The following is a 23,530-nucleotide window of genomic DNA, read 5'->3' as shown; positions in this document are numbered from 1 at the left end:
TACGTCACTTCCTGCATGTTTTGTATAACTTTTACTTGTTGTCTGATGAAGTCTTGATTGTCTAGACGAAAGAGCTTATCTTGTTCTTGGATTTACGTTTTTGTTTGAATAAAGAGGTTCCTGAACTATACATCTGAGTTATTTACTGATTTCTACGTTTTTCTGGTGAGTGGGTCCAATCCAGCTTCTTCATTTGGGCCAATTTTGTGTTTGGACTGGTTTGTGCTTCGTTTCTACTTTTCCATTTGAAAAAGGGGAGGGGGTAAATGATGTAGAGCACCTTGCTTGTGAGATATTTGTTGAATGATTTGCTATTTGACAGTGGCATTCACAGGTTCTGAAATCTGATGTTCAAAGTTTATTTTACCACCCTATCTGCTATATATTATGTCAATTCAGATGTTTATACATGTTTTTATAGTAAATGCCATTGTCTTATTTCATGTACCTGTTGCTAGTATGTAATTGCAACCTAGACTGAACCTGAAATTTATCCGTGCTGATTGATGCTCTTCCTTGCTAAACAAATACAACAAAATAAGATAAATATATAAAGCACACCCCTGGATGAATGATGGTTCTTTGTAAAGCTAATTTAAAAAAAAAATGCAGATAACACAGACAAAAAAGTTCCCTAGAATTGTCATAGATGAGTATCCTACAATCTTTAACTCAACTAAAAGTGTAAGGTGCTAAGATTCTGAAAGTGGCATGACACTGTTAAGTTGGCATTTACTCAAAGTGTGACAAATTGAGTAGCAGACGAAGTAAGCAACATCTGACTTGCTTCAGGCATTTCCTGATTTGTTCTACACTGGATTGTAAAATGTCCAAACCCAAACTCTGTACAGGGTGCATTTGTTTGTAGTTTGCTTTGGCTTTCAGTAGTTTGATCAGCAGTACCAGGTAATGGATATAGTCCATGGCACTAAACTGGAGCAGAAACTATGCTTGTCGACTTGGCATGGTATGCCGTATTAGGAAGAAGCACTTTTCAGTCCATTTCCATTGTAACCAGTGGAAAAGGTGATTTCCCAGGGTATTCCCTTAAGCCATCGAGAGGGCTTTGCCAGTTTTATATACTTTTAGTTTTGTCATCCCTTTAACAAAACAATCATTTAACTGCTTATTTCAGGTCAGTTTCCCACCTTTGAGTGTTTCATTTTTCTCATGCTAATTTGGAGTTGTACCTGTCAGACTTCAGTTTCATAGACATGGAACACTACATCTTAAAAATGTAAAACAGTAGGTAACAGCTTTAAGTAAGAGTCTGACATCATGCTTAAAATCTATTGTTCCATATTTTTAGAAATTATGTGAACAGAATATGGTTTACCTTTACTGCTGACTATTTAAGAACCCATTTAAATGTGGAACAGGTCAATTTTTAAACATCTTTAATTCGCAATTTACATATTGACACAGATGGACATGCATTAATAGAAAAGAAAACAATCCATAGTGACATTTTCATTATTTTATGCAGTATGCATTTAACAGTTGGCATTCACACCACCATTATGTGTATATTGCTCAATTCCTGCTTTCTCTTAAATCTCCGTCATTCTCCTGAACATTATTCTGTATGTATTGTTCCCACAAATTTTGATGGTATGCAACTTGCACCTTTCCTTTTCTGAAGATCTCCAGTTTTGTTTATCCCCTTTTTAAATATGCAGTACATCAGTTACAGTTCATTTAGAATTTGATTTCCATTTTTTATTAATTTCCCTTTTGACAGCCAATACAGTAAAACTTGGTAGTCTTTAGTATATGTAGGCAGTTCAGATCCTGTGCCACAGCTCAGAAGCATAATTTCCTTGGCTACAACCATTTGTTCCCTCAACATTTCTTAAAAAGTACTCAGCAGGGAATTGTTGCAATATACCAACTCACTAGACTCACAAAACATGTTCCTATTTACTACTTCCTTTCACGTCACACCTCCAGCATTTGCTGCTGTAAGCCTGAGAAAAAAATTATCTTAAGTCTGGTTAGTGTATGACTGTACCTATGGAAACACCTCCAAGCAAAAATCCGAAACCTTCTAGCCTTTTTTTGCATACTCGGGAGTTAAACAGATGCCCTACCTCATTGTTCCTTTGTCAATTGCCTTTCTAGTGTGTCTTCCCAATTTTTACCAGCCTTCTCTCTGATTGAGTGTTATAGTTGTCATGCTGTATTTTATATACTAAATAAATTAACACTTTACCACCAGCTTCTGTTTTAGACTCCACTAAAAACTCTACTAGAGTTGGTCTTCCACTTAGCACCCCCCCCATTCCTTTTTTCTTTACCTATACTTTGCCTTCCTTACTACCAGAGATTAATATCAGTCTCTAGCCTGCAGTCCAAACTTCATTTCGACTTCATCCCACTATATGACATTTCTCGTTTTCTCTCTGTAGTTTTTTGAGCCCAATGTCTTAGTTCATTTGCCAGTTTTCTTCAGAAATTACAGTCACGTTTTATGCCTCTACTTGCAGTCATCCCTATTAGCAAATTCTCCTTTCTCCATTTCTATGTTAGCTTAGTTCTTAGCATACCTTCTGCTATTTTATTAATATAATATAGTATTCCGTATGGTTATTTTCCTTAAGGACCTGAATCCAAAATCCTTCTCTCTTTTTTTGGATTTCAGTTGGTCGTATTCTGTGGTCGTTCAATAAAGATTGGATTTCCTTACTACTATTGGTCTTGGTTTCCATCGTTAGTGGGCATCCCTGAGATCCCTTCAAATAAGTTATATTAATTAACCTTGTTCTTAGGGAGGATCAGCATATCCCTCTTAACTCTTGTGGAGGATCGGCTTATCCCTCTTAATTCTTGCTCTCTTTTCCTTCCAAATAAATTCCTTCAACTCTACTAGTTATTGTCCACAATTTCTGCTCTGGTTGACAAAAATATGCCTGACCCATAAAAAAAAATTCACTGCTTGAATCTTACTATCCATACCCATATTGAAGAGCTTCTAGTTTCTCAATTTTTGTATTACACTTAGTTCACTTTCTTCTCACTTTTCCATAGCTGCCATAACAGAATAATTTTTAATCTATACATCTAAATATCTCATCATGTCCCCATAAGTATGAGTATTGCTGAACTTATTCATGTGTAGGTACATAGTTTACTGTTATAGCCTTCATTTTATCTTCACTAATTATATATCCTAAAAAGACTTGAAATGGTCTCAAAATGTTTTACATGACCAAAATGTGTGTTTCTGGATTTTTCAAGTACAAACTAATATCCTATCATATCATATTTAAATAAAGCTAACCTTTTATAATACTATACCATTTATATCCTTGAATTTGTGAGTCCATTATTTTCTTTGCCAGTGGCTCTAAATATAAAGCAGTAAAAGGAGAAAGAAGAAACATTGAGTGGTTCCTTTGTTTAAACGTGGCTTGTCGGAGTGGAACCATCCCACCTTAATTCTTCCCTTCAATCCTTCATATGTCGTCATAATTAATCCTGTTATTTTGTCAGGGAGTGCAAATGCTACCATGGCCCTGATGTGTAAAATTCCAGCTGAATCTATTGAATGGTTTGTCTGCATCAAGACCTACCAACAGTAGCTGTTTTCTTATGTTTACTTCTGGATCCTTATTCTAGTAATGCTGTTAAAAGTTTGCCTCCCCTCCATAATACCACATTGATCCGTATTCCATATCTGTCAATTTTGGCAACACCTTTGCCATTTTCGTAGTTATTATAGACATAAACACTTTATAGTTATGGTTTAAAATTGAAATGGGTCTTTATGAAGATGGATTTGAAGGGTCATTACCCTCTTTGGGTAATGCAGCCACCACAGGTCCCCCCCCCAAGATGGTAGTGGTGCCCACCCACTTTTTAAAATAGCTAAGTGAAAGACCAGCTCTAGTAGAGTTTTTAGTGGAGTCTAAAACAAATCCTTTCAGATCTTTATCACTTTTTTCACTGCCAGCTTCCAGATTTTCACAGGAATACAGTTTTTTTTTTCTTGGAGACTTCCCTGTTGATTGATTATACATCATTTATATCTCATCTTTTCCTAAATAGCTATTCATTGTTAAGCTTCATCTTCCTCTGATCTTGGAGTAATTAAGTTTTCCAAAGTATTTCTGTTTGTGCCCTTTCTTGGTAAAGGCTTTTCTCTGCTTTGTACATGCTTTCATAAAATTTCTAAGATTTCTCTTTAATACTTCTGTGGGATCTTTGGTGTTTTTTCTTGTCATAGGCTTCTTAACTTTGCAACCAGCTCTTTCTACTTTCTGTTGCCTGAGTCATTCATTCTGTTAAGTTTTGTGCTCTGGAGTTATTAAAAAAAAGTTGCTTAACAACAACCTTTCTAGACTGATGCATATTATACAAATACTCCCTTATTTTTCATTTTAGCACTTTACAGTTGCTCCTGGTGTTCATCGTGTTTCACTGTTGCAGTCATTACAATTGGGTTATCCTGCTGGCAGGCTACCCGCAGTCGGCCTGAATTCCAAAGTCCTGGTCCAGCGTCGGTTGCTGTCGCCTTCTCCCTGACGTCAGTGCGCCAAGGGTATAAAAGATGCAGCCGACGCCATTTTCTTCAGTCTTTCTTGCCGCGCGGTGCTCGAAGCAAAAGCAGTTCGCAAGTGCCGGTTGTCCGACTCCTGAGATTTTCAAGTTCGAATTTCAGATCCAAAGTCTTAATTAAAGCTAAGTACCCCATTGGGGAAACTTTTTTGTTGCTCCAGACCGATGTCAGAAAAAGTTAATAATTGTATTTCTTGTGGGAAGCAAATACCTCATAAGGATTTTCATTCTTACTGTATTCCTTGCCTAGGCCCTGACCACGACATTGCTAGCTGTCGGTTTTGTGCTAGATTTAACCAACGCACTATTAAGCGTTGGTACGATTTTGCATTTCATTATTTTGGCAGAAGATTTAACTATATAATGCCATCGGAACAGCCGACTACCAGAATTTATAAAAAGCGCAAAGACAAAGAAAAGGACAGGCATCCGAGGTCCAAAACTGATGAGGCTTCGGCTAGGCCAGTCGCCAGTTCTCAGTGAGGCGCTTTCGCAGCCCCTGACGCCCACTACCTCAGAGTCACAGGCCGCTTCCGACTCCCATGTGGAGCCGACTAGGCCGCTGGAAACTCAAGGTATTGGATCCTCGGAAACTATTCCCTCAGATAGGTCCAGAGCCGCTGAGCAGGCATCGGCTTCTGAGGGTGTTTTCAGGCCTAAACAGTTATATGTGAAAACGACTTCAAGGGCAAAGACTAAAGCACCTCTAAAGACAAAGAAACAAGTACAACATTCCCCTGGACAGGCCTCCATGCCTAAAAAACAGATGCTTAAAATGGCCAAAGACCTAATTACTTTGGTCAGGGGTTCCCATCCCCCTCCTGATAAGAGACCTAGGCAAGAGACAGAATATGAATCTTCAGATCAGGTTTCCATTTCCTCTGATTCCTCTTCTGAACAGGGATACTCTCTTCCTCCCTATGAGGATTCTGATGCTGAAGAATCTATCCCTTCAGCCTCTCCTCCTGAGGATTATTCTTTTGGGGAGCATTTCCATTGGGAGAGCCAAGATTACTCAGAATCTAAGAAAAGGCTCAGAGATTTTCTTTTACTACCTCAGCACAGGCCCCTTGCTATTCCTCCTGTTTTAGACATTGTAGATGATATATTTAGAGAGTCCAGTCTCACTCCTGACTCTTTACCACCAGCTCCTGCTAAGCCAGACAGATACTACAGGGTTCCTGATTCACATAAATTTCTTTATAAAAACCCTGCTGCTGACCCAGAAACTATATCTCAGGGTCCCAGAGGGGTCAAGGCGTCCACTGCAAAAAAAAAACCCTATTCCTTCTGATAGGGATTCAAGGGCCCTGGACAGATGGGGGAAAAAGATTTACACTTCTGCTACCTTGGCTGTAAGAGCCTTAAATTGTCAGTTTCATATGCTTAAATATCAGCAATATCGTATGTCACTACTTAAACAGAAAATGTTGACAAAATCATAATGTGCAGAAAACAAAGAAATGCAGGATTTATTGCATGCAGCCGAGCAAGTGGGAAAGCATACTTTGAATGTGGTTTTGATTCTCTGGAGGCCTCCTGCAGGGCTGCTGTTACGGGTTCTGTCATTAGGAGGCATGCTTGGTTAAAGGAACAGAATCTGCCTGATCATGTTAAAGCAAAATTATTAGATGCTCCATTATAACATGATACCTTGTTTGTTGTTAAAGCAGAAGAGGTGTTGAAGAAAATGGAGGACAAAGCTAAATCTATGCAAACAGTCAAGGATTTCTTACAGATACAACTTCCCAGATTTAGCAGGAACTGGCCTGCAAAGAATTGGTCCTTTCCAGTGTCAGACAGGACACAAAGAGGCAGATACAGACGTCCAAGAGGCAGATCCCAGCCCCAGGGCTCATACAGGTCTAAACAATGGTGTGCTTCTGCCTCCAAAAGCGGAGAGGATAAATCACAGCCATACAGGAAACACTCTCAATGACTTTCCCCTGCCAGCACCAAGCACTTGTCTTCTGGCAGCTACTTTAGGGGGAAAACTAGCACTTTTTTCACAAAGTTGGCACATAATCACCCAGGACAAATGGGTCCTGAATATAGCGTCACAAGGCTTGTTGTTGTTGTGTCTTTCAGCTTATCCCGGTTAGGGGTCGCCACAGTCTTCAGTCTGCTAATGTTTGGTAGTGGATTTTTACGTGCCGAGTTACCAGCCCTGACGCACAACCTTTAACGAAGGCACGCCCATTCACGCATGCCTCCACACAGGAGACGCTCTATCTGAGAATCGAACGGGACAATGTCTTGCTGTGAGGCAACAACGCTACCGCAGCACCACTACCGCGGACAACAGGTTCCATTTTCACACCCTGCCAGGGGCAAACGGAATGCCAGACCTGCCACACAATCAATGGGCCAAGGCACAAAAACAAGTTTCATTCCTCATGGACATGAGGGCCATTCAGCGAGTACCACAGCAAGAGCAGGGACTAGGATTTTACTCAAAGCTGTTCTTGGTGCCCAGAAAGGACAATGCCTGGAGACCAATACTGGACCTGTCTGTTCTAAACACATTTCTGGATTTTCCGAAATTCAGAATGTTGACTCTGCAGCAGCTTCTGCCCATGCTGGGCAAGAAGGCATAGCTTGTGACTTTAGAACTAAAAGAGGCATACCTGCATGTCCCAATCAGACATTCATGCAGAAGATACCTCAGATTTATAGCTGGCTCAATGCACTACCAATTCTCTGCACTGCCCTTTGGCTTATCTACTGCGCACAGGGTCTTCACAAAATGCCTGGCACCAGTAATTGCATTTTGCAGACAGAGGAATACAAATATATCCTTACTTGGACGACTGCCTTATTCAAGCAGAGAACAAGGACATTCTACTACAGCATCTGGCGTTTGTAAAAAGATTACTAACATGCCTAGGGTACACAGTAAACGAAAATAAATCAAAACTAGTGCCCTCACAAGAGATAATATTCCTGGGTGCAAGCTTAAATACAACTGCCCAGATGGCTTATCGCATGCCAGACAAACAAAGACAACTGACTACTTATTTCAAAATGTTGGCAACAAAGACCCAGTTATCTGCAAGAAAAATTCTGCAGGCATTGGGCTTCATGGCATCCTGCATTCTGCTAATTCCATATGCAAGACTGCATATGAGGAAACTACAGTAGTATCTAAAAAGTGTTTGGACTCAATATTGCCACAGCCTGGAAACAATAATTATTCTCATTCCCTGCCTGCAACAGGAGTTTCAATGGTGGGCAAAGTCCTGTCACCACAACAAGGGACAGCCTTTCACTTTACCCACAGCCAGGCAGACATTAACAGATGCATCAGATTATGCTTGGGGGGCCCATATGGCAGGAAGATGTATTCAGGGCACATGGCCAACAAGCCAAATGCATCTGCATATCAATCAAAAAGAGATGCTAGCTGTTCAAAAAGCTCTGACAGCCTTCAAGGATCTACTTCATCCAAGACAACTATTGATAAAGACGGACAATACTACAGTCATGTGGTACATAAACAAGGAGGCACACATTCCTACCCCCTCTGCAGACTAGCCATGACTTTGTGGGACACAGCATTGACTTACCAAGTACATCTGCAAGCACAATACCTGCCAGGAAAGATAAATTCTCTGGCAGACAAACTAAGCAGAAACCTAATGGATCCCCACGAGTGGAAATTGGATTCACAAGTCTTCAGCATGATAACAAGGAACTGGGGATGCCCGGACATAGACCTATTTGCCTCCCCTCACAACTGCCAACTGCAGAGATTCTGCACAAGGACTTATCACAAGCAAGCATGGAAAGTGGATGCTCTATCTTTCAGCTGGAAAAACCTAATAGTATATGTCTTTCCCCCACTGCCTCTCCTCCCCAAGGTACTCCTAAATGTCAGACAAGAGAAGCCAAAAATGGTACTGATTGCCCCAGACTGGCCCCCCCAGCACTGGTACCCAATCCTAAAGAACTTGTCTCAATGCCCAGCCTGGACATTACCTCAAATTCCTCACTTATTGACCCAACAAAACAGTCAGATCCTGCACAGCCAACTCAGGACCTTAAATCCGGCAGCATGGCAGATAATGTAACCATTCAAAACATGCCTCTCTCTAAAGCAGTGGTGGGTGTTATTTTGGAGGCCAGGAGGCCTAGCACCAGAAAATCTTATGCAGACAAATGGAAGAGATTCTGTGCTTGGAACCAGGCACAAGGAATTGACAAGATTCTACCAAATATTCCTCAGATTTTGCAATACTTAACTGAGATGCTGAACAAAGGCCTATCCTTTTCATCAACTAAGATTCATGCTTCTGCCATTTCAGCTCATTACAAAACAGAACCACCTATTTTTTCTCATCCATTACTAAGGCAGTACCTCAGAGGGGCCAAAAACATAAGACCTCCAAGGAGAGCACCAATACCTCCATGGGACATAAATTATGTCTTGGAAAAACTCACACTGCCTCCTTTTGAGCCTGCCTCTACAGCTGATATAAAATTCTTATCCTGGAAAACAGCTGTGCTCCTAGCAATAACCTCTGCAAGAAGAGTCTCGGAGATACAAGCACTCATGGCTGTGGAGCCTTTTATCATTTTCCATCAGGACAGGGTTTCTCTGAGGACAAACCTGACATTTATGCCTAAGGTAGTCTCCAGTGTGGCCCTGAATCAAACCATTCATTTGCCTACCTTTTATCCAAACCCACAGAATAAGGGTGAGAGACTTCTGCATTCTTTGGACATTCACAGGCAGCTACGCTTCTACTTGGACAGAACCAAAGCTTTCAGAAAGACTGAACAACTTCTAGTGGCATATGCTGCAGGATTACAAGGAAAGGCTATCTCAAAGCAGACTATTTCAAAATGGATAGGCCACTGCATTCATTTCTGCTATTCACAGCATGGCAAATCAGTGCCTAAGGGCATTGGGCCACATTCAACCAGAGCAGCAGCCACTTCAGCAGCCTTCCTCAGAGGAGTACCAACCAAAGACATCTTAGAGGCTGCAACTTGGAGTTCAGTGCACACTTTTACAAAGCACTATCACTTGCCTCTCTACTCTAAATGCAGTTCTGCAGGGGCTCATAGCCTCTCCTAACCCTATTTAGTCCCAGCCGCCCAACCTTAGCTTTGGGATTCAACCCAGTTGTAATGACTGCAACAGTGAAACACGATGAAAATAGTACACTTGTGTACCTACTATAATTGTAGATGTTCGAGTGTATTCACTGTTGCAGTCCAGGTTACCCACCTACCATCCCCCTTTCCTTTGCTGGGTCTTATATGTACTTCTCTATTCTATATAACCTATGTGGTGTATTTGCTTGTAGATGAAGGTAGAGTTTTACTTTAATGCATGCATGTTTATTGGCATAAATTAGCCTACCCTTTTGGGGGCACCTGACATCTGGGGCAAGAAAAACTGAATAAAATGGCGTCGGCTGCATCTTTTATACCCCGGCGCACTGACGTCAGGGAGGAGGCGACAGCAACCGACGCTGGACCAGGACTTTGGAATTCAGGCCGACTGCGGGTAGCCTGCCAGCAGGATAACCCAACTGTAATGACTGCAACAGTGAATACACTAGAACCTCTACATTTATGGTAGGTACACAACTGTACTTTCTTGCTCTGAGATTCCCCATATTCTACAACACTTTAAACCTTGTCAGCCTGTCTAAATAATTCCTATTACTCATTTCCCATATCTCTGTCTTTTAATTCTACCCTGTATTAAACACCATTTTCATTTTATACACTTGCTAGCTATTCCTTCTGAAGAAATTTCCATCTTTCTAATAATTCTTATGCCATTTTCACCACACTTTCCTTACTTTCCTCTCTTTTTAACAGGTAAGTAGGACACCACCCCTGTCTCATTTCGGCGGTAGCATTGTTACCTCACAGCAAGAGGTTCTCCCATTCGATTCTCGGCTGGGCTTGGAAGTGCCTTCTGTGTGGAGTCTGCATGTCCTCCCCACGGTTGGGTAGCATTTGAAAGACATGCGTGCGTAAATGGGCGTGCCTTTGTTGAAGGTTGGGCGTCAAGCTGGCACCTCGGCATTTCGTAAAAATCTACTGTCAATCATTAGCGGACCGGAGTTCCGCTGTGGCGACCCCTTACCAGGAAACGCCGAAAGACAAACAACAACAACAACTCTGTATCTTTGGATTGGTTGTTATCAGTGCATAATATGAAACAGTTATTGGATGTCTGTCAATGCTTTCAGTTAAATAAACTTGCTGCTTCTGAGATATTTCTATCCAGTCCAGACCTATTAATGTACCTTGGGGAATAATATGTACATTCTCTGAGTTGCTGCTACTGAATTCACATTTTCCATGCTAAATGTTTTTGTATTTCTTCTGAGATCTTTTTTTGTTATATTTTCCCTTCTAGGTCTCATTGATGCTTCCTCCCTATTGCAAATCAAGTTCCCGTCCCACCCAGAAGTAATATCTCTGACGTAAAGGTTATTATTTCTCCCAAAATTCTCTTAAGCTCCTAAATATCCATTTTAGATGGAATATAAATACATGCCAGCATAATCCTCCTCACCTGCCAGTAACCCATTGCTACCACAAATGTGTCGTATTATGTTTTTCCCCTCCTTTATCATTATTGGAGCCCCTCTAGCAATCGGCATTATTACTCCTACCCTTTTCTTTTGTCAATGCTGTTGTGCTGCATGTCCACCCTAGAATCCTTTTTGTTTTTTTATGTACACATGCTAATTTCCCAGTGTGTCGCATGCAGTGTTGCTGTTTGTACCCTATATAATTCACTACTCTTCACTTTTTGTCTATACTTGTAAGGCCGATTTTATTCCATGATAATAGACAAAATAGCCATTGTGATAAAAAGCAATTTTTCTCCACTTAATTACATGATGTTGCTTTTGAATTTGTATTTACAGCTTTTAGCCTACATGTCCACACTAATGTTTGGCAGGCTGACCTGTTAATACAGTTGCTTCTTCTCATCTCTGTTTAAACCAATGTTACATTTTCAAGACATTTTGTTTCGGTGACAACTCTGAAACGAAAAACTAAGTAGATTTTCATAACTACCCATCCCCATTTAACTTACAGCAAACACATTAAACTATGCACATTTCCCTCCCAGATAGGAGCAGTTGCTCCATATCATCAGCTGTACCCACAGGCATTACTTATTCTGTCATAGCCTGTTTTTAGCTTATACTGATTGCTCTTTTTTTCTCACTCTGTTACACACTCAAATGTGAAAAACAGCTTGCATACTTTTAATAAATATTAACTTTTAGCCCTAAGAAATACGTGCATTGGTTACCTTTAAATAAGTAAAGTAAATTGTGCTGTGATATATTAAATGCATTAAGGTTGCTAGGGAGACAGCTACTTTTATAACTTATTCACTGTCACAATATCAAACTTTATTTCTGTGAACTGCTTGCCACTGTAATTACACTGTTCTATACAGTTCTCTCAGTACAGACTGTTCTCTTAATTAATTGCATGTGCCTGCAAACAGCTGGTCTCCAAGTAAAAACAGTTGGTAATGAGACAAAAAAAGTGAAATGACATTTTTAAGCAAAATTATTTTAATGAAGCAAAATCGGGCTTTGGAGCATTCAACGGTTATAATCCTAATCTGTACTTTTGAGTTCATTACTTTGTGGTCAGAGAAGATTCAGAGCAAAGTGTTATCTTTGTTATTTATATAGTTCATATTATTTCTGATATTCTTTCTTAAAAATGTTAATGAAGTCATGTCACTTTTGTCATAATGTATATTAGTTTACATTTGTTTTTGTTGTAAGTGAGAGGTTGCCACCCTAATGTTAATTTTCAGTATGTTGTTTTGGTGATTAGTCCTCAACAAAGGGAATAACTATTTCCGCAAAACTGGGAAAAAGTAAAAAAAAAAAAAAAAAATCCTCCAGCACGAACATTTTTGCAGCACTACTATTGCCAAATCCTGAACGTTGGCTGTAAGGGAAATAACAAACTTATATGAGTGAGGGGGCTGTCTGCTACTGCTTTGGGTTTCACAGTACCTATGGACAATGTGTTATTTCCCTATGGTGGGTACCGTATCAGGTTTTCTTGATTACGTGGGTGTAAGTATTGGTTAAAATACAGATGTTACCTTTTGGACTCCAAACAAAAAATAATAATGTTAAATCAACCTAAGGGTAATCAGTTTGAACAAAGAAAAATGTAGGAAAGCACATCCCATAGTAAAAATTACAATAAACCTGGATAAATGACAACAAGCTACTTGATGCAGTAGAAAGAAATTTTGTAATACTACTACCACTACACCAAAATGACCATGGCAGGGAAATGGGTTAAATATTTACAACTAACAAATGCATAATTTCACTGAGCTAAAATGTAGCTGATGCTTCCCAAAAGGTTTGTTAGTGGCTTCCAGTATCACAGCTAACTTGAAGTTTCTCTGTGAAAACAGAAATGCAAGCAGAATTTATTTTACTTATCCTTTGACTGGGTTTAGGCTAGTGGCCTGTCTTCAGGGGAGACCCGAGGTGGTACTTACACTGCTAGGTGAAGTTTGGTCAGGGCATTGAGAAACTATCCTTACTGTCTTCCATATGTGCACAGGGATCCCTCTGAGCTACCAAAAACTCGAGCAGATGAGGCCTCAGTGTAATATCTCATCCAAAAGATGACGTACTCAGGAGAGCAGCCCCCCCCCTTTATGCTGCACTGCAGTGTCAGCTTTCAGTGTAACTGGTGCAGGAATAGAACCCACCACCTTCTGCACCAAAAGCAAGTGTGCTACCTGATGTTCTTCGTGTTTCACTGTTGCAGTCATTACATTTGGGTAATCTGCTGGCAGGTTGCCCTCAGTCGGCCTGAATAACAAAGTCTTCAGTTCTGCGTTGGTTGCTGTCTCCTCTTCCATGACGTCAGGTCGTCAGGGGTATAAAACATGCAGCCAACGCCATTTTATTCAGTCTTTCTTGTCACGCGGTGCCCGAAGAAGAAGCAGTTCGCAAGTCCCGGTCGGCCGACTCCTGAAATTTTCATATTAGAGTTTCAGAACCGAAGTCTTCAAACTAAAGCTAAGTACCCCTTTGGGGAAACGTTTTCTTGCTCCTTACCGATGTCAGTAAAAGTTAATAATTGCATTACTTGTGGGAACCAAATACCTCATAAGGATTTTCATTTGTACTATATTCCTTGCCTAGGCCCAGATCATAACGTGCCTTGCTGTCGGTTTTGTGCTAGATTTAACCAACGCACTATTAAGCGTCGGTATATTTTTGCTTCTAAATATTTTGGATCAAAATTTAATTATCCTGAATGTCGTCAGTTAGCAATCCGACTACCGGAGTTCACAAAAAACGCGAAGAAAAAGACAGAGGCAGACCGTCGAGTTCTAAAACCGATGACGAAGCTTCTCCTAAGCCAGTCGCCGGTACTCAGTGAGGTGCTTTCGCAGTATCTGATACCCGCTACTTTTGAATCGCAGACCTCTACCGTGACCCATTCGGTGTCCAGTATGCCAACGAGATTCTCAGAGTATTGAACCCGCGGATGTCTCTCCCTTGGATGAGACCAGAGCCGCTGAGCAGGCACCGGCTTCTGAGGGTGTTTTCAGGCTTCAACATTTTTATATTAAACCAACGCCAGCTTCAAAAACAAGGTCAAAAACATCTTCTATGTCTAAAAAACCGACACATGAGCCACGTGCTCAGGCCCCTATGTCTAAAAACAGATGATCAAAATGGCTGAGGACTTAATTACCTTGATCAGGGGTTCCCAACCCCCTCCTGCTAAGAAGCCTAGGCAAGGCACTGATTATGACTCTTCAGATCAGGTTTCCATTTCTTCTGATTGCTCTTCTGATCAGGAATTTTCTATTCCACCCTATGAGGATTCTGATGCAGAGGAATCCATCCCATCTGCATCTCCTCCTGAGGATTATACCTTTGGGAACATTTTCACTGGGAGAATCAGGACTTCTCTGAATCAAAAAAGAGGCTTAGGGATTTTCTTCTTCTTCCTCAGCCTAGGCCTTTGGCAATACCTCCTGTATTGGACATTGTTGATGATGTGTTTTCGGAATCAAGCATGGCTTGATTCCCTGCCTCTGGCTCCTAGTAAGCCAGACAGATATTACAGGGTTCCTGACTCCCACAAATTTCTATTCAAAAATCCTGCTGCTGACCCTATAACTATTTCACAGGGTCCCAAGGGTGTGTGCTACCTGTTGTGACACTGACACTTAGTTAAAAAATGCTTTGCCTAAGTCTGCTGCAGGTAAAAATTAAGTTGGACTTCTGTTTTATATTTAAGATGACTTTTTGAACTACTACTTTAGCTTTAGTATGGATCCTGCATATAATAGCAGTTAGGAAGTATGTAGCTATGAAGATAGTAATGAAGAAGGGATGCAAATGGAAAGTATTGCATCAAGTTAGTCATCAAAGTCTACGGAAGGAAGAAGTTATGCAGGTTTTTAGCACAAGAGTAGTTTTAACCTTTGAGAGTAGCAGTTAACTCTTAGGTCAGAAGTACAGATAGCTTTAAAGTTTGAAGGAGTATGGGGAAATAAACAGTTCAGAAGAGACAACAGCAACAACATTTTCTGTGTGTCTTGTAAAGATTGCTGTGTGGGCCTGTTTAAGCACATTTTATTGGTTTTCTTTTTTCTTCCATTTTCTTGTTTCTTTTATGTAGCATGTTTAATTTATCAGACATAAGCACATTTGCTCATTAGAATTGTTACTTTGCTGTTCCTAATTATATGTACATTTAAAGATGTAATGTTTTGTACTCCATGTTTAAGGAATTCACTGATTTGTTGTAATTTTTCTAAGTATTAATTTTAACTAAATGCTATTACTGGAACTGTTGTTGCAAGTAATCTTTATGATCGGCCCTCTTGCATGATAGGTTCCTATTCCTATGTTTCTGCCCACCACATTGGAGAGTGCTGATAAGATTGTGGACACCATTGAGGAACTTAAGGTAAAAATACCTTCAAACCCACTAGAAGCAGACATCTTGGCTATGGCAGAGATGATTGCAGAAGCAGAGGAGATGGAGAAGGCTTCATCTGATCTGTGTGGTAAGTTTTACCTTTCTCCTTCCTCTTTGTGAGTGCATAAAAATGTAGGCCTACTGGAGCAGGTTAGGCCAGAATGACTGACCTCATTTGCTTAATTTAAGCAGCACTTTGCTGTGCCTTAAAATACTGTTATGTTTTTGAGTATTATAAACTCAATAAGAGCACGAGTTTAGCTTTTTTTTCACTATTTAAACATAATGCCTTCAGCCTTTTTGGTTCAGTTCTGTTAATCAGGGAGAAATCCCTTCTTTAACACTTATTACCTTTCATAGAAGAGACACAGGCTGACTGCGTTTATAAAATTAAACCAGCTTCACTTTCTGCATTTAAAAACAGATTCTTGTGCTTTCTCAGTGAACTACAAGTTAATTTTTTTCCAAGAACGTCAGCATTTCCTGGTATTGTATATAAATTGTTTATTTATTTTTATTTATTTATTTTACATTTGTTGACCGGGATAGTCCGACCAGATATATGTCCATTTTCAGCGGAGGCCTGGGAAGAAAAGCTACACATAACAGAAAAGAGACAATACATACATCACTGAGTGATAAACTCAGGCAGACATGTTTAAAAAAATATAGACAAAGAATACAGGCATCCTTGGTAATGGAGTAGGGAGTAGATTCCAGATTTTACCGGTAGAGTTGACAAATATAGCATCGCCTGCAGAGTTGTTGGATTTTTGGGTCAGTATCATTAGTTTATCAGTTGAGCGTAATGACCTGGGGGCACTATGAGGGCTGAAAATATTTTTGAGGGCAGGAGTGTTATCAGGTTGATGGAGTATTTTATGCGCTACTGTAAGCTGGTTGAACTGTAGAAGGGTAGGATACTCTAGCCATCCCAGTGCTTTAAGGTTCTGACAATGGTGTGTCCTAAAAGCCTTGCCTGTAGCAAATCTGGCTATATGATTGTAACATCCTGATAATTTGTTGAGATTGAATTTGGATAGGTTGGTGAGTACAGGGGAGGCATACATAAGGATAGAGAGGAGGTGTGATCTTGCAATAGCTACCCTAGCTAGGGGGGTGAGGAAAGGTTTGGCTATGTACAGGGAGCCAAGTTTTTTGTTGATGGACTTAATACTCTAATTGACATGTTTATCAGTTTTAAGGTTGTCTATTACGCCTAGAAGCTTTGTATGGTCATCAGGGGAGATAATGGTGTCATTGCTAAATTTGATGTTGAAGGAAGGAGGAATTCTACGGTTAGGGGAGAAAAGTAGTAGCTTGGTTTTGTTAGGATTTAGAAGCAGGCGGTGATTAGCTAGCCATGTTTCTACCGTGCTGAAAGTGGTCTGGGTGAGGGTTAGAAGTTGTGTAGGAGAGGAGGCAGAGCATATTAGTGTTTGCGTCATCTGGATATTGGATGCAGGTAGCTCCTGGGATGGTGGTGTGCAGATCATTGATAAAGATAGAGAAAAGAAGGGGACCTAGTATGGACCCTTTTGGGACACCTAGGGTTAGAGGAAGTTGGGATGACAGCTTGCTCTACCATAAGACAGCCTGCTGTCTACCGTTTAGGTAGGAGGGAAACCATTGTATTGGTTGTTGGTCTAAACCGATGGTTTGTAGGGTATTGAGCAATAGCTGATGGTTGAGCATATCAAAAGCTTTTGAGAGATCTAGGAAGAGTGCTGAAGATAGTTTGTTGCTGTTACGATGAAGATTGATGACATTAGAGAAAGATAGAAGAGCCATGGTGGTACTGTGGAATGGCCTAAAACCGTGCTGAGAGTCGGCGAGCTTTCTGTTTTGAATAAGAAAGTGCATGATTTGTTTGTGCATGCATCTTTCCATGATTTTAGCTAATGGTGAAAGAATGGCTATAGGTCTAAAGTTAGATAATTCTGTGGAACATCCTCCTGTATGGAGAGGTATAACGTGATATTTTCCATATTGCTGGGATGGATCCTTCTGAGATGGATCTATTGATCAGAATAGAAATGGGAAGTGCTATGGCATCAGCTGCATTTTGAAGATATTCAGCTTGGGAGGTGGTCGGCAGCTAGCGTAGTAGGTTTTAGCTTTTTGAGTAAGGTCCGGATCAGGTTGGTAGGTATGGTTTGAAAGGTAAAGGTGGGTTGGGTGCTGGGTGGATCAGGGCTAGATGTGCCAGAGCTGGTGTTTGTATCCGATGGAGTGAGATGGGTAGCTAGAGACTGAATAGTTTCAGTAAAGAAGGAGTTGAAGCTGTTTGCAATTTCAGCAGGGGATTTATCAAGGGTAGCTGATGGGGTAGGAGTGGTGGAACTGCCTGGGTGGAGAAGATTGTTAATACCAGTCCAGAACTTTTGAGGTTTTAGCTGATATTTTTGTTGTAGGAGGGTGTAGTGATTTTTTTTTTTTTTATCTAGAATGACAGATTTTTTTGGTCTGGTTCCTTAGCTTCTGGTATCTTACTTGGTCCATAGTGGCTTTTGTAACATGACCCCTGGCCCAGGCGTTGTTTCTTAGTATAATTTTGTTTCTTTAGATAGCCACGGTGCAACCGTGGCTTTTACATGGATGGTACGGGTATGAGCATGGTGCTTAAGGATAGCCAGAAATTTGGTATTGAAGTACTCAACTGCTTCTTGTAATGGGAGTCATTTCAAGACATTCCAGTTACATGCTTTGATTTCTTTTTGGAAGTTGTCAAGGTTAAAATTCCTGACGTTTCTTATAGTTTTGTAGGTGGGCTGGTTGGGAATGTTGGCTTTGAGCCTAATAATATAGGTAAGGCTGTGATCACTTAGATCATTGGGTAATGTACCTGACTTGTTCTTTTGGGGGTGGCTGTTAATAAGTATCCAATCGAGGATACTATCTTTGACCCTATTTTTGCTAAATCTGGTGGGGGTGGCAATGATCTGAGTAAACCCGTGGAGGTTTAAATGGGTGGAGGGAGTTTCAGAGGAACAGGTCTTCCAATCAGTGTTAAAGTCCCCCAAGATAATGGTTTCCTGGGTATAGTTAGAAGCTAGCCAATGTAAGATATTTTCTAGAGTATTATCATTCTTGCTGGGTGGAATATAAATGCAGACAATGTAGCTGCATTTATTTTTGTTTATTATTAGTTTGATGATGAGAATTTATGCATTGCCAAACTGGGGTGGCTGTTGGGTGTCAACTGTTATTGTTAGGGTAGACTTGTATAGTACAGCTCTACCCCACCACCTTTCCTGGAAATCCGGTCCAGTCTAAGGATGTTGTACTGTGGGGGGGGGGGTTATTTCGTTATCTTTGGTTATTGATTTTAGCCAGGTTTCTGTGAGGCAGAGGATATCAGGGGAGTGAACAGCTAAGAGTCCATGTAGGCTATGGATCTTGTTGTTTAGGCTTCTGATGTTGAGATGACAGACAAGAAATGAGTTTGGAAGTCTGTCAATCTGGGTAATACATGTTGGGTTGTTAGATGGTGTGCTTCGATCTACTGTTGTGGATGGGCCAGGGTTGGGGTGGATGTATTCATCCTTCATAAGATTAATTTTTAAGTTGCTTATGAGTTTTAAAAATTTGTTTATGATTTTTTCGTAGCTTTTGGTTTTTAAGTTAATGTAGCGGTATTTCGTCGGGTGATGGTATTTGGGGGGGCGAGGAATTAGGAGAGGGGTGGTTATGTGTTGGATAAACTTATTAAATGCTGGGTTGGTGTCTGTTTGAGAGTTTGGGTATTGGATTTCAAGATGCTGTACATATTCATAGGAGCTTAGGTGATAAGGAATGAATAGCAGGGGGTACTAAGGGTAGCAGCATTAGTGTTTTAGCTGTGGTCATAGTAAATTACTAGAGTAGGGTCTGTGTTGAGTGTATGTGGTGGATAAAAGATTAGAGAGAATAAAATAGCTATGGGTGGGTTAATATGGATAGTGGGGTGGATAGAGGGTGTATTATTGTGCTAAGAGTTTGCTGGGTTCCAGGAGAACATGTAGTTGGTTAGCTAATTAAGGGAGTGTACCAGTGGTACTATAAACGTAGTACTGCCGGGGGCGGGTGGAATATGGGGGAGGATGGAATCGCAGAGCGAGCAAAGCGGGGCTAAAACAGTAAAGCAGATGCTTAGAGGCAGCACGTGGAAGTATGAGTTACAAACATACTTTTTTGTTTCTTTTTATATGCCCAATACTCTGTTCCTAGACCCTACTGTTAAAAACTACACAGTTCCCTGCCTGCTTCTCAATTTACAATGCAGAGAGCCCGTTTTCCAATTCCCTTTTGTAGCATGCTTGTTTCACTTAGTTTATTGAGAAATGCACTGTTTTGAGGTGCAGAGCACACTACGCTCATCTGTTGAACAGTAGAAAGCACAATGTTTTTACCTTAATTGGAGAAGAAAGAAGGCTACATGAAAGTCTAACCTTTCCAACCTAATGCTTATCAGCATAAACAGAGTTGCAAGTGGGAGATGTTCTTCGTGTTTCACTGTTGCAGTCATTACACTTGGGTTATCCTGCTGGCAGGCTACCCTCAGTCGGCCTGAATTCCAAAGTCTAGGTCCGGCGTCGGTTGCTGTCGCCTCTTCCCTGACATCAGTGCGCCAAGGGTATAAAAGATGCAGCCGACGCCATTTTCTTCAGTCTTTCTTGCCGCGCGGTGCCCGAAGCAGAAGCAATTCGCAAGTGCCAGTCGGCCGACTCCTGAGATTTTAGTGTTCGAATTTCAGATCCAAAGTCTTCATTAAAAGCCAAGTACCCCGTTGGGGAAAACTTATTTCTTGCTCCAGACCGATGTCAGAAAAAGTTAATAATTGTATTTCTTGTGGGAAGCAAATACCTTATAAGGACTTTCATTCTTACTGTATTCCTTGCCTAGGCCCTGACCACGACGTTGCTAGTTGTCAATTTTGTGCTAGATTTAACCAGTGCACTATTAAACATCGGTATGATTTTGCATTTCACTATTTTGACAAAAGATTTAATTACACAATGCCGTCGGATAGCCACCCGACTACCGGAATTCACAAGAAATGCAAAGAAAAAGAAAAGGACAGGCATCCGAGGTCTAAAACCGACTACGAGGCTTCCTCTAAGCCAGTCGCCGGTTCGCCGGTTCTCAGTGAGGCGCTTTCGCAGCCCCTGATGCCCGCTACTTTGGACCCGCAGGCTGCTACAGACTCCCAGTTGGAGTCTCCTAAGCCACTGGAAGCTCAAGGTATTGGACCTTCGGAGACTATTCCCTCAGATGGGTCCGGAGCCACTGAGCAGGCATCGGCTTCTGAGGGTGTTTTCAGACCTACTCAATTGTACATTAAAGCGACTCCAGCTACAAAGGCAAAGACTTAAGCACCTTTAAGACAAAGAAACAAGTACAACAGCCTCATGGTCAGGCCTCCGTGCCCCAAAAACAGATGCTCAAAATGGCCAACGACTTAATTACTTTGATCAGGGGATCCCATCCCCCTACTGATAAGAGGCCTAGGCAAAAGACAGAATATGAATCTTCAGATCAGGTTTCCATTTCATCTGATTCCTCTTCTGATCAGGAATACTCTCTTCCTCCCTTTGAGGATTCTGATGCTGAAGAATCTGTCCCGTCAGCCCCTCCTGCTGAGGATTACTCTTTTGGGGAAACCTTGCATACCATGAGAGAACATTTCCACTGGGAGAGCCAAGATTATTCAGAATCTAAAAAAAGGCTCAGAGACTTCCTTTTACTCCCACAACACAGGCCCCTAGCTATTCCACCTGTGTTAGACATTGTAGATGATGTATTTTCAGAGTCCAGTCTGACCCCTGACTCCTTACCTACAGCTCCTGTTAAGCCTGACAGGTACTACAGGGTGCCTGACTCTCATAAATTCCTTTTCAAAAACCCTGCTGCTGACCCAGAAACTATCTCTCAGGGTCCCAAAGGGGTCAAGGCATCCACTGCAAAAATCCCTACCCCCCTCTGACAGGGATTCTAGGGCATTGGACAGATGGGGAAGAAGATTTACACCTCTGCTACCTTGGCTATAAGGGCTTTAAATTGTCAGTTTCTTATGCTCAAATATCAGCAATATATTATGTCACTGCTTAAACAGAGAATGTTGATTAATTCTGAATGTGCAGAAAACAAAGAAATGCAGGATTTATTGCATGCAGCTGAGCAAGTTGGAAAGCATACTTTGCAATGTGGTTTTGATTCTTTGGAGGCCTCCTGCAGGGCCGCTGTTACGGGTTCTGTCATCAGGAGGCATGCTTGGTTAAAGGAACAAAATCTGCTGACCATGTCAAAGCAAAATTATCAGATGCTCCATTACAGCATGATACCTTGTTTGGCGTTAAAGCAGAGGAGGTTTTAAAGAAAATGGAGGACAAAGCTAAATCTATGCAAATGGTTAAGGATTTCTTATAGGTACAGCCTCCAAGATTTAGCAGACACTGGCCTAAAAAGAATTGGTCCTTTCCAGTGTCAGACAGACCACAAAGGGGCAGATACAGACGCCCAAGAGGCAGATCCCAGCCCCAAGGTTCGTACAGATCTAAACAATGGGGTGCTTCTACCTCCAAAAGTGGAGAAGACAAATCACAGCCATACAGGAAACTGTCCCAATGACTTCCCCCTGCCTGCACCAAGCACTTATCTTCTGGCAGCACCTTTAGGGGGAAAACTATCACTTTTTTCTCAAAATTGGCACATCATAACCCAGGACAAAGGGGTCCTAGACATAGTGTCACAAGTCAAAAGTTGGGAGGGTGGCCTAATGGTTAAGTTGTTTGCCTTACAAACACAAGGAGCAGGGTTTGAGTCTCACAAGGGATAATTGGCTAGGCTTAAAATGGCTCGCAAGGGCAGTTAGCTTAGTACTAATCTATGAACCTATGAACCTACAAGTTTCACTTCCATACCCTGCCAAGGACAAACAGTTGGCCAGACCTGCCAAAACATCAATGGGCAGAGGCACAAAAACAAGTCTCATCCCTCATGGACATGAGGGCCATTCAGCAAGTACCAGAGTAAGAGCAGGGACAAGGATTTTATTCAAGACTGTTCTTGGTACCAAGAAAGGACAAGACCTGGAGACCAATACTGGACCTATCTATTCTAAACACATATCTGGATATACAAAAATTCAAAATGTTGACTCTACAGCAGCTTCTGCCCATGCTGGGCAAGAAGGCTTGGCTTGTGACTTTAGACCTAAAAGAGGCATACCTGCATGTCCCAATCAGACAAACATGCAGAAGATACCTCAGATTCAAAGCTAGCTCAATGCACTACCAATTCTCTGCACTGCCCTTTGGCTTATCTACTGCGCCCAGGGTCTTCACAAAGTGCCTGGCTCCAGTAATTGCATTCTGCAGACAAAGAGGAATACAAATATATCCTTACTTGGATGACTGCCTCATTCAAGCAGAGAACAAGGACATTCTACTACAGCATCTGGCGTTTGTAAAGCGATTTCTAACAGGCCTAGGGTACACAGTCAACGAAAAGAAATCAAAACTAGTACCCTCTCAAGAGATAATATTCCTGGGTGCAAGCTTAAATACAACTGTCCAGATGGCTTATCTCACGCCAGGCAAACAAAGGCAATTGACTACATATTTCAAACTGTTGACAACAAAGGCCCAGTTATCTGCAAGAAAAATTCTGCAGGCTTTGGGCTTCATGGCATCCTGCATTCTACTAATTCCATATGCGAGACTGCATATGAGGAAACTTCAATGGTACCTAAAAAGTGTTTGGGCTCAACATTGCCACAGCCTGGAAACAATAATTACCCTCATTCCCTGCCTGCAACAGGAGTTTCGATGGTGGGCGAAGGCTTGTCACCAGAACAAGGGACAGCCATTCACTTTACCCCCAGCCAGACAGACATTAACAACGGATGCATCAGATTATGCCTGGGGGGCCCACATGGCAAGAAGATGTATTCAAGGCACGTAGTCCGCAAACCAAATGCAGCTACATATCAATCAAAAAGATGCTAGCTGTTCAG

General features: G+C 41.3%; 1 protein-coding gene across 2 annotated transcripts in view; it reads left to right on the top strand.

Annotated features, from left to right (window-relative positions):
• The window catches only part of ZMYM3 (zinc finger MYM-type containing 3), a 3,891,108-nt gene that overhangs the window by 2,620,980 nt on the left and 1,246,598 nt on the right, over nt 1–23,530 (top strand). For both annotated transcript variants that reach the window (XM_044056844.1, XM_044056843.1), the window contains exon 17: nt 15,448–15,622. In XM_044056844.1, the coding sequence (XP_043912779.1) occupies nt 15,448–15,622 (175 nt within the window). The remainder of the gene's footprint in view (nt 1–15,447; nt 15,623–23,530) is intronic.

Source organism: Protopterus annectens, chromosome 14.part0 (assembly GCF_019279795.1).
Source record: "Protopterus annectens isolate FY-2018-M chromosome 14.part0, PAN1.0, whole genome shotgun sequence".
NCBI classification, from domain to species: Eukaryota; Metazoa; Chordata; order Ceratodontiformes; family Protopteridae; genus Protopterus; species Protopterus annectens.
The sequence above is the reverse complement of the archived record's forward strand: the minus strand, read 5'-3'. Positions and strand labels throughout refer to the sequence as shown.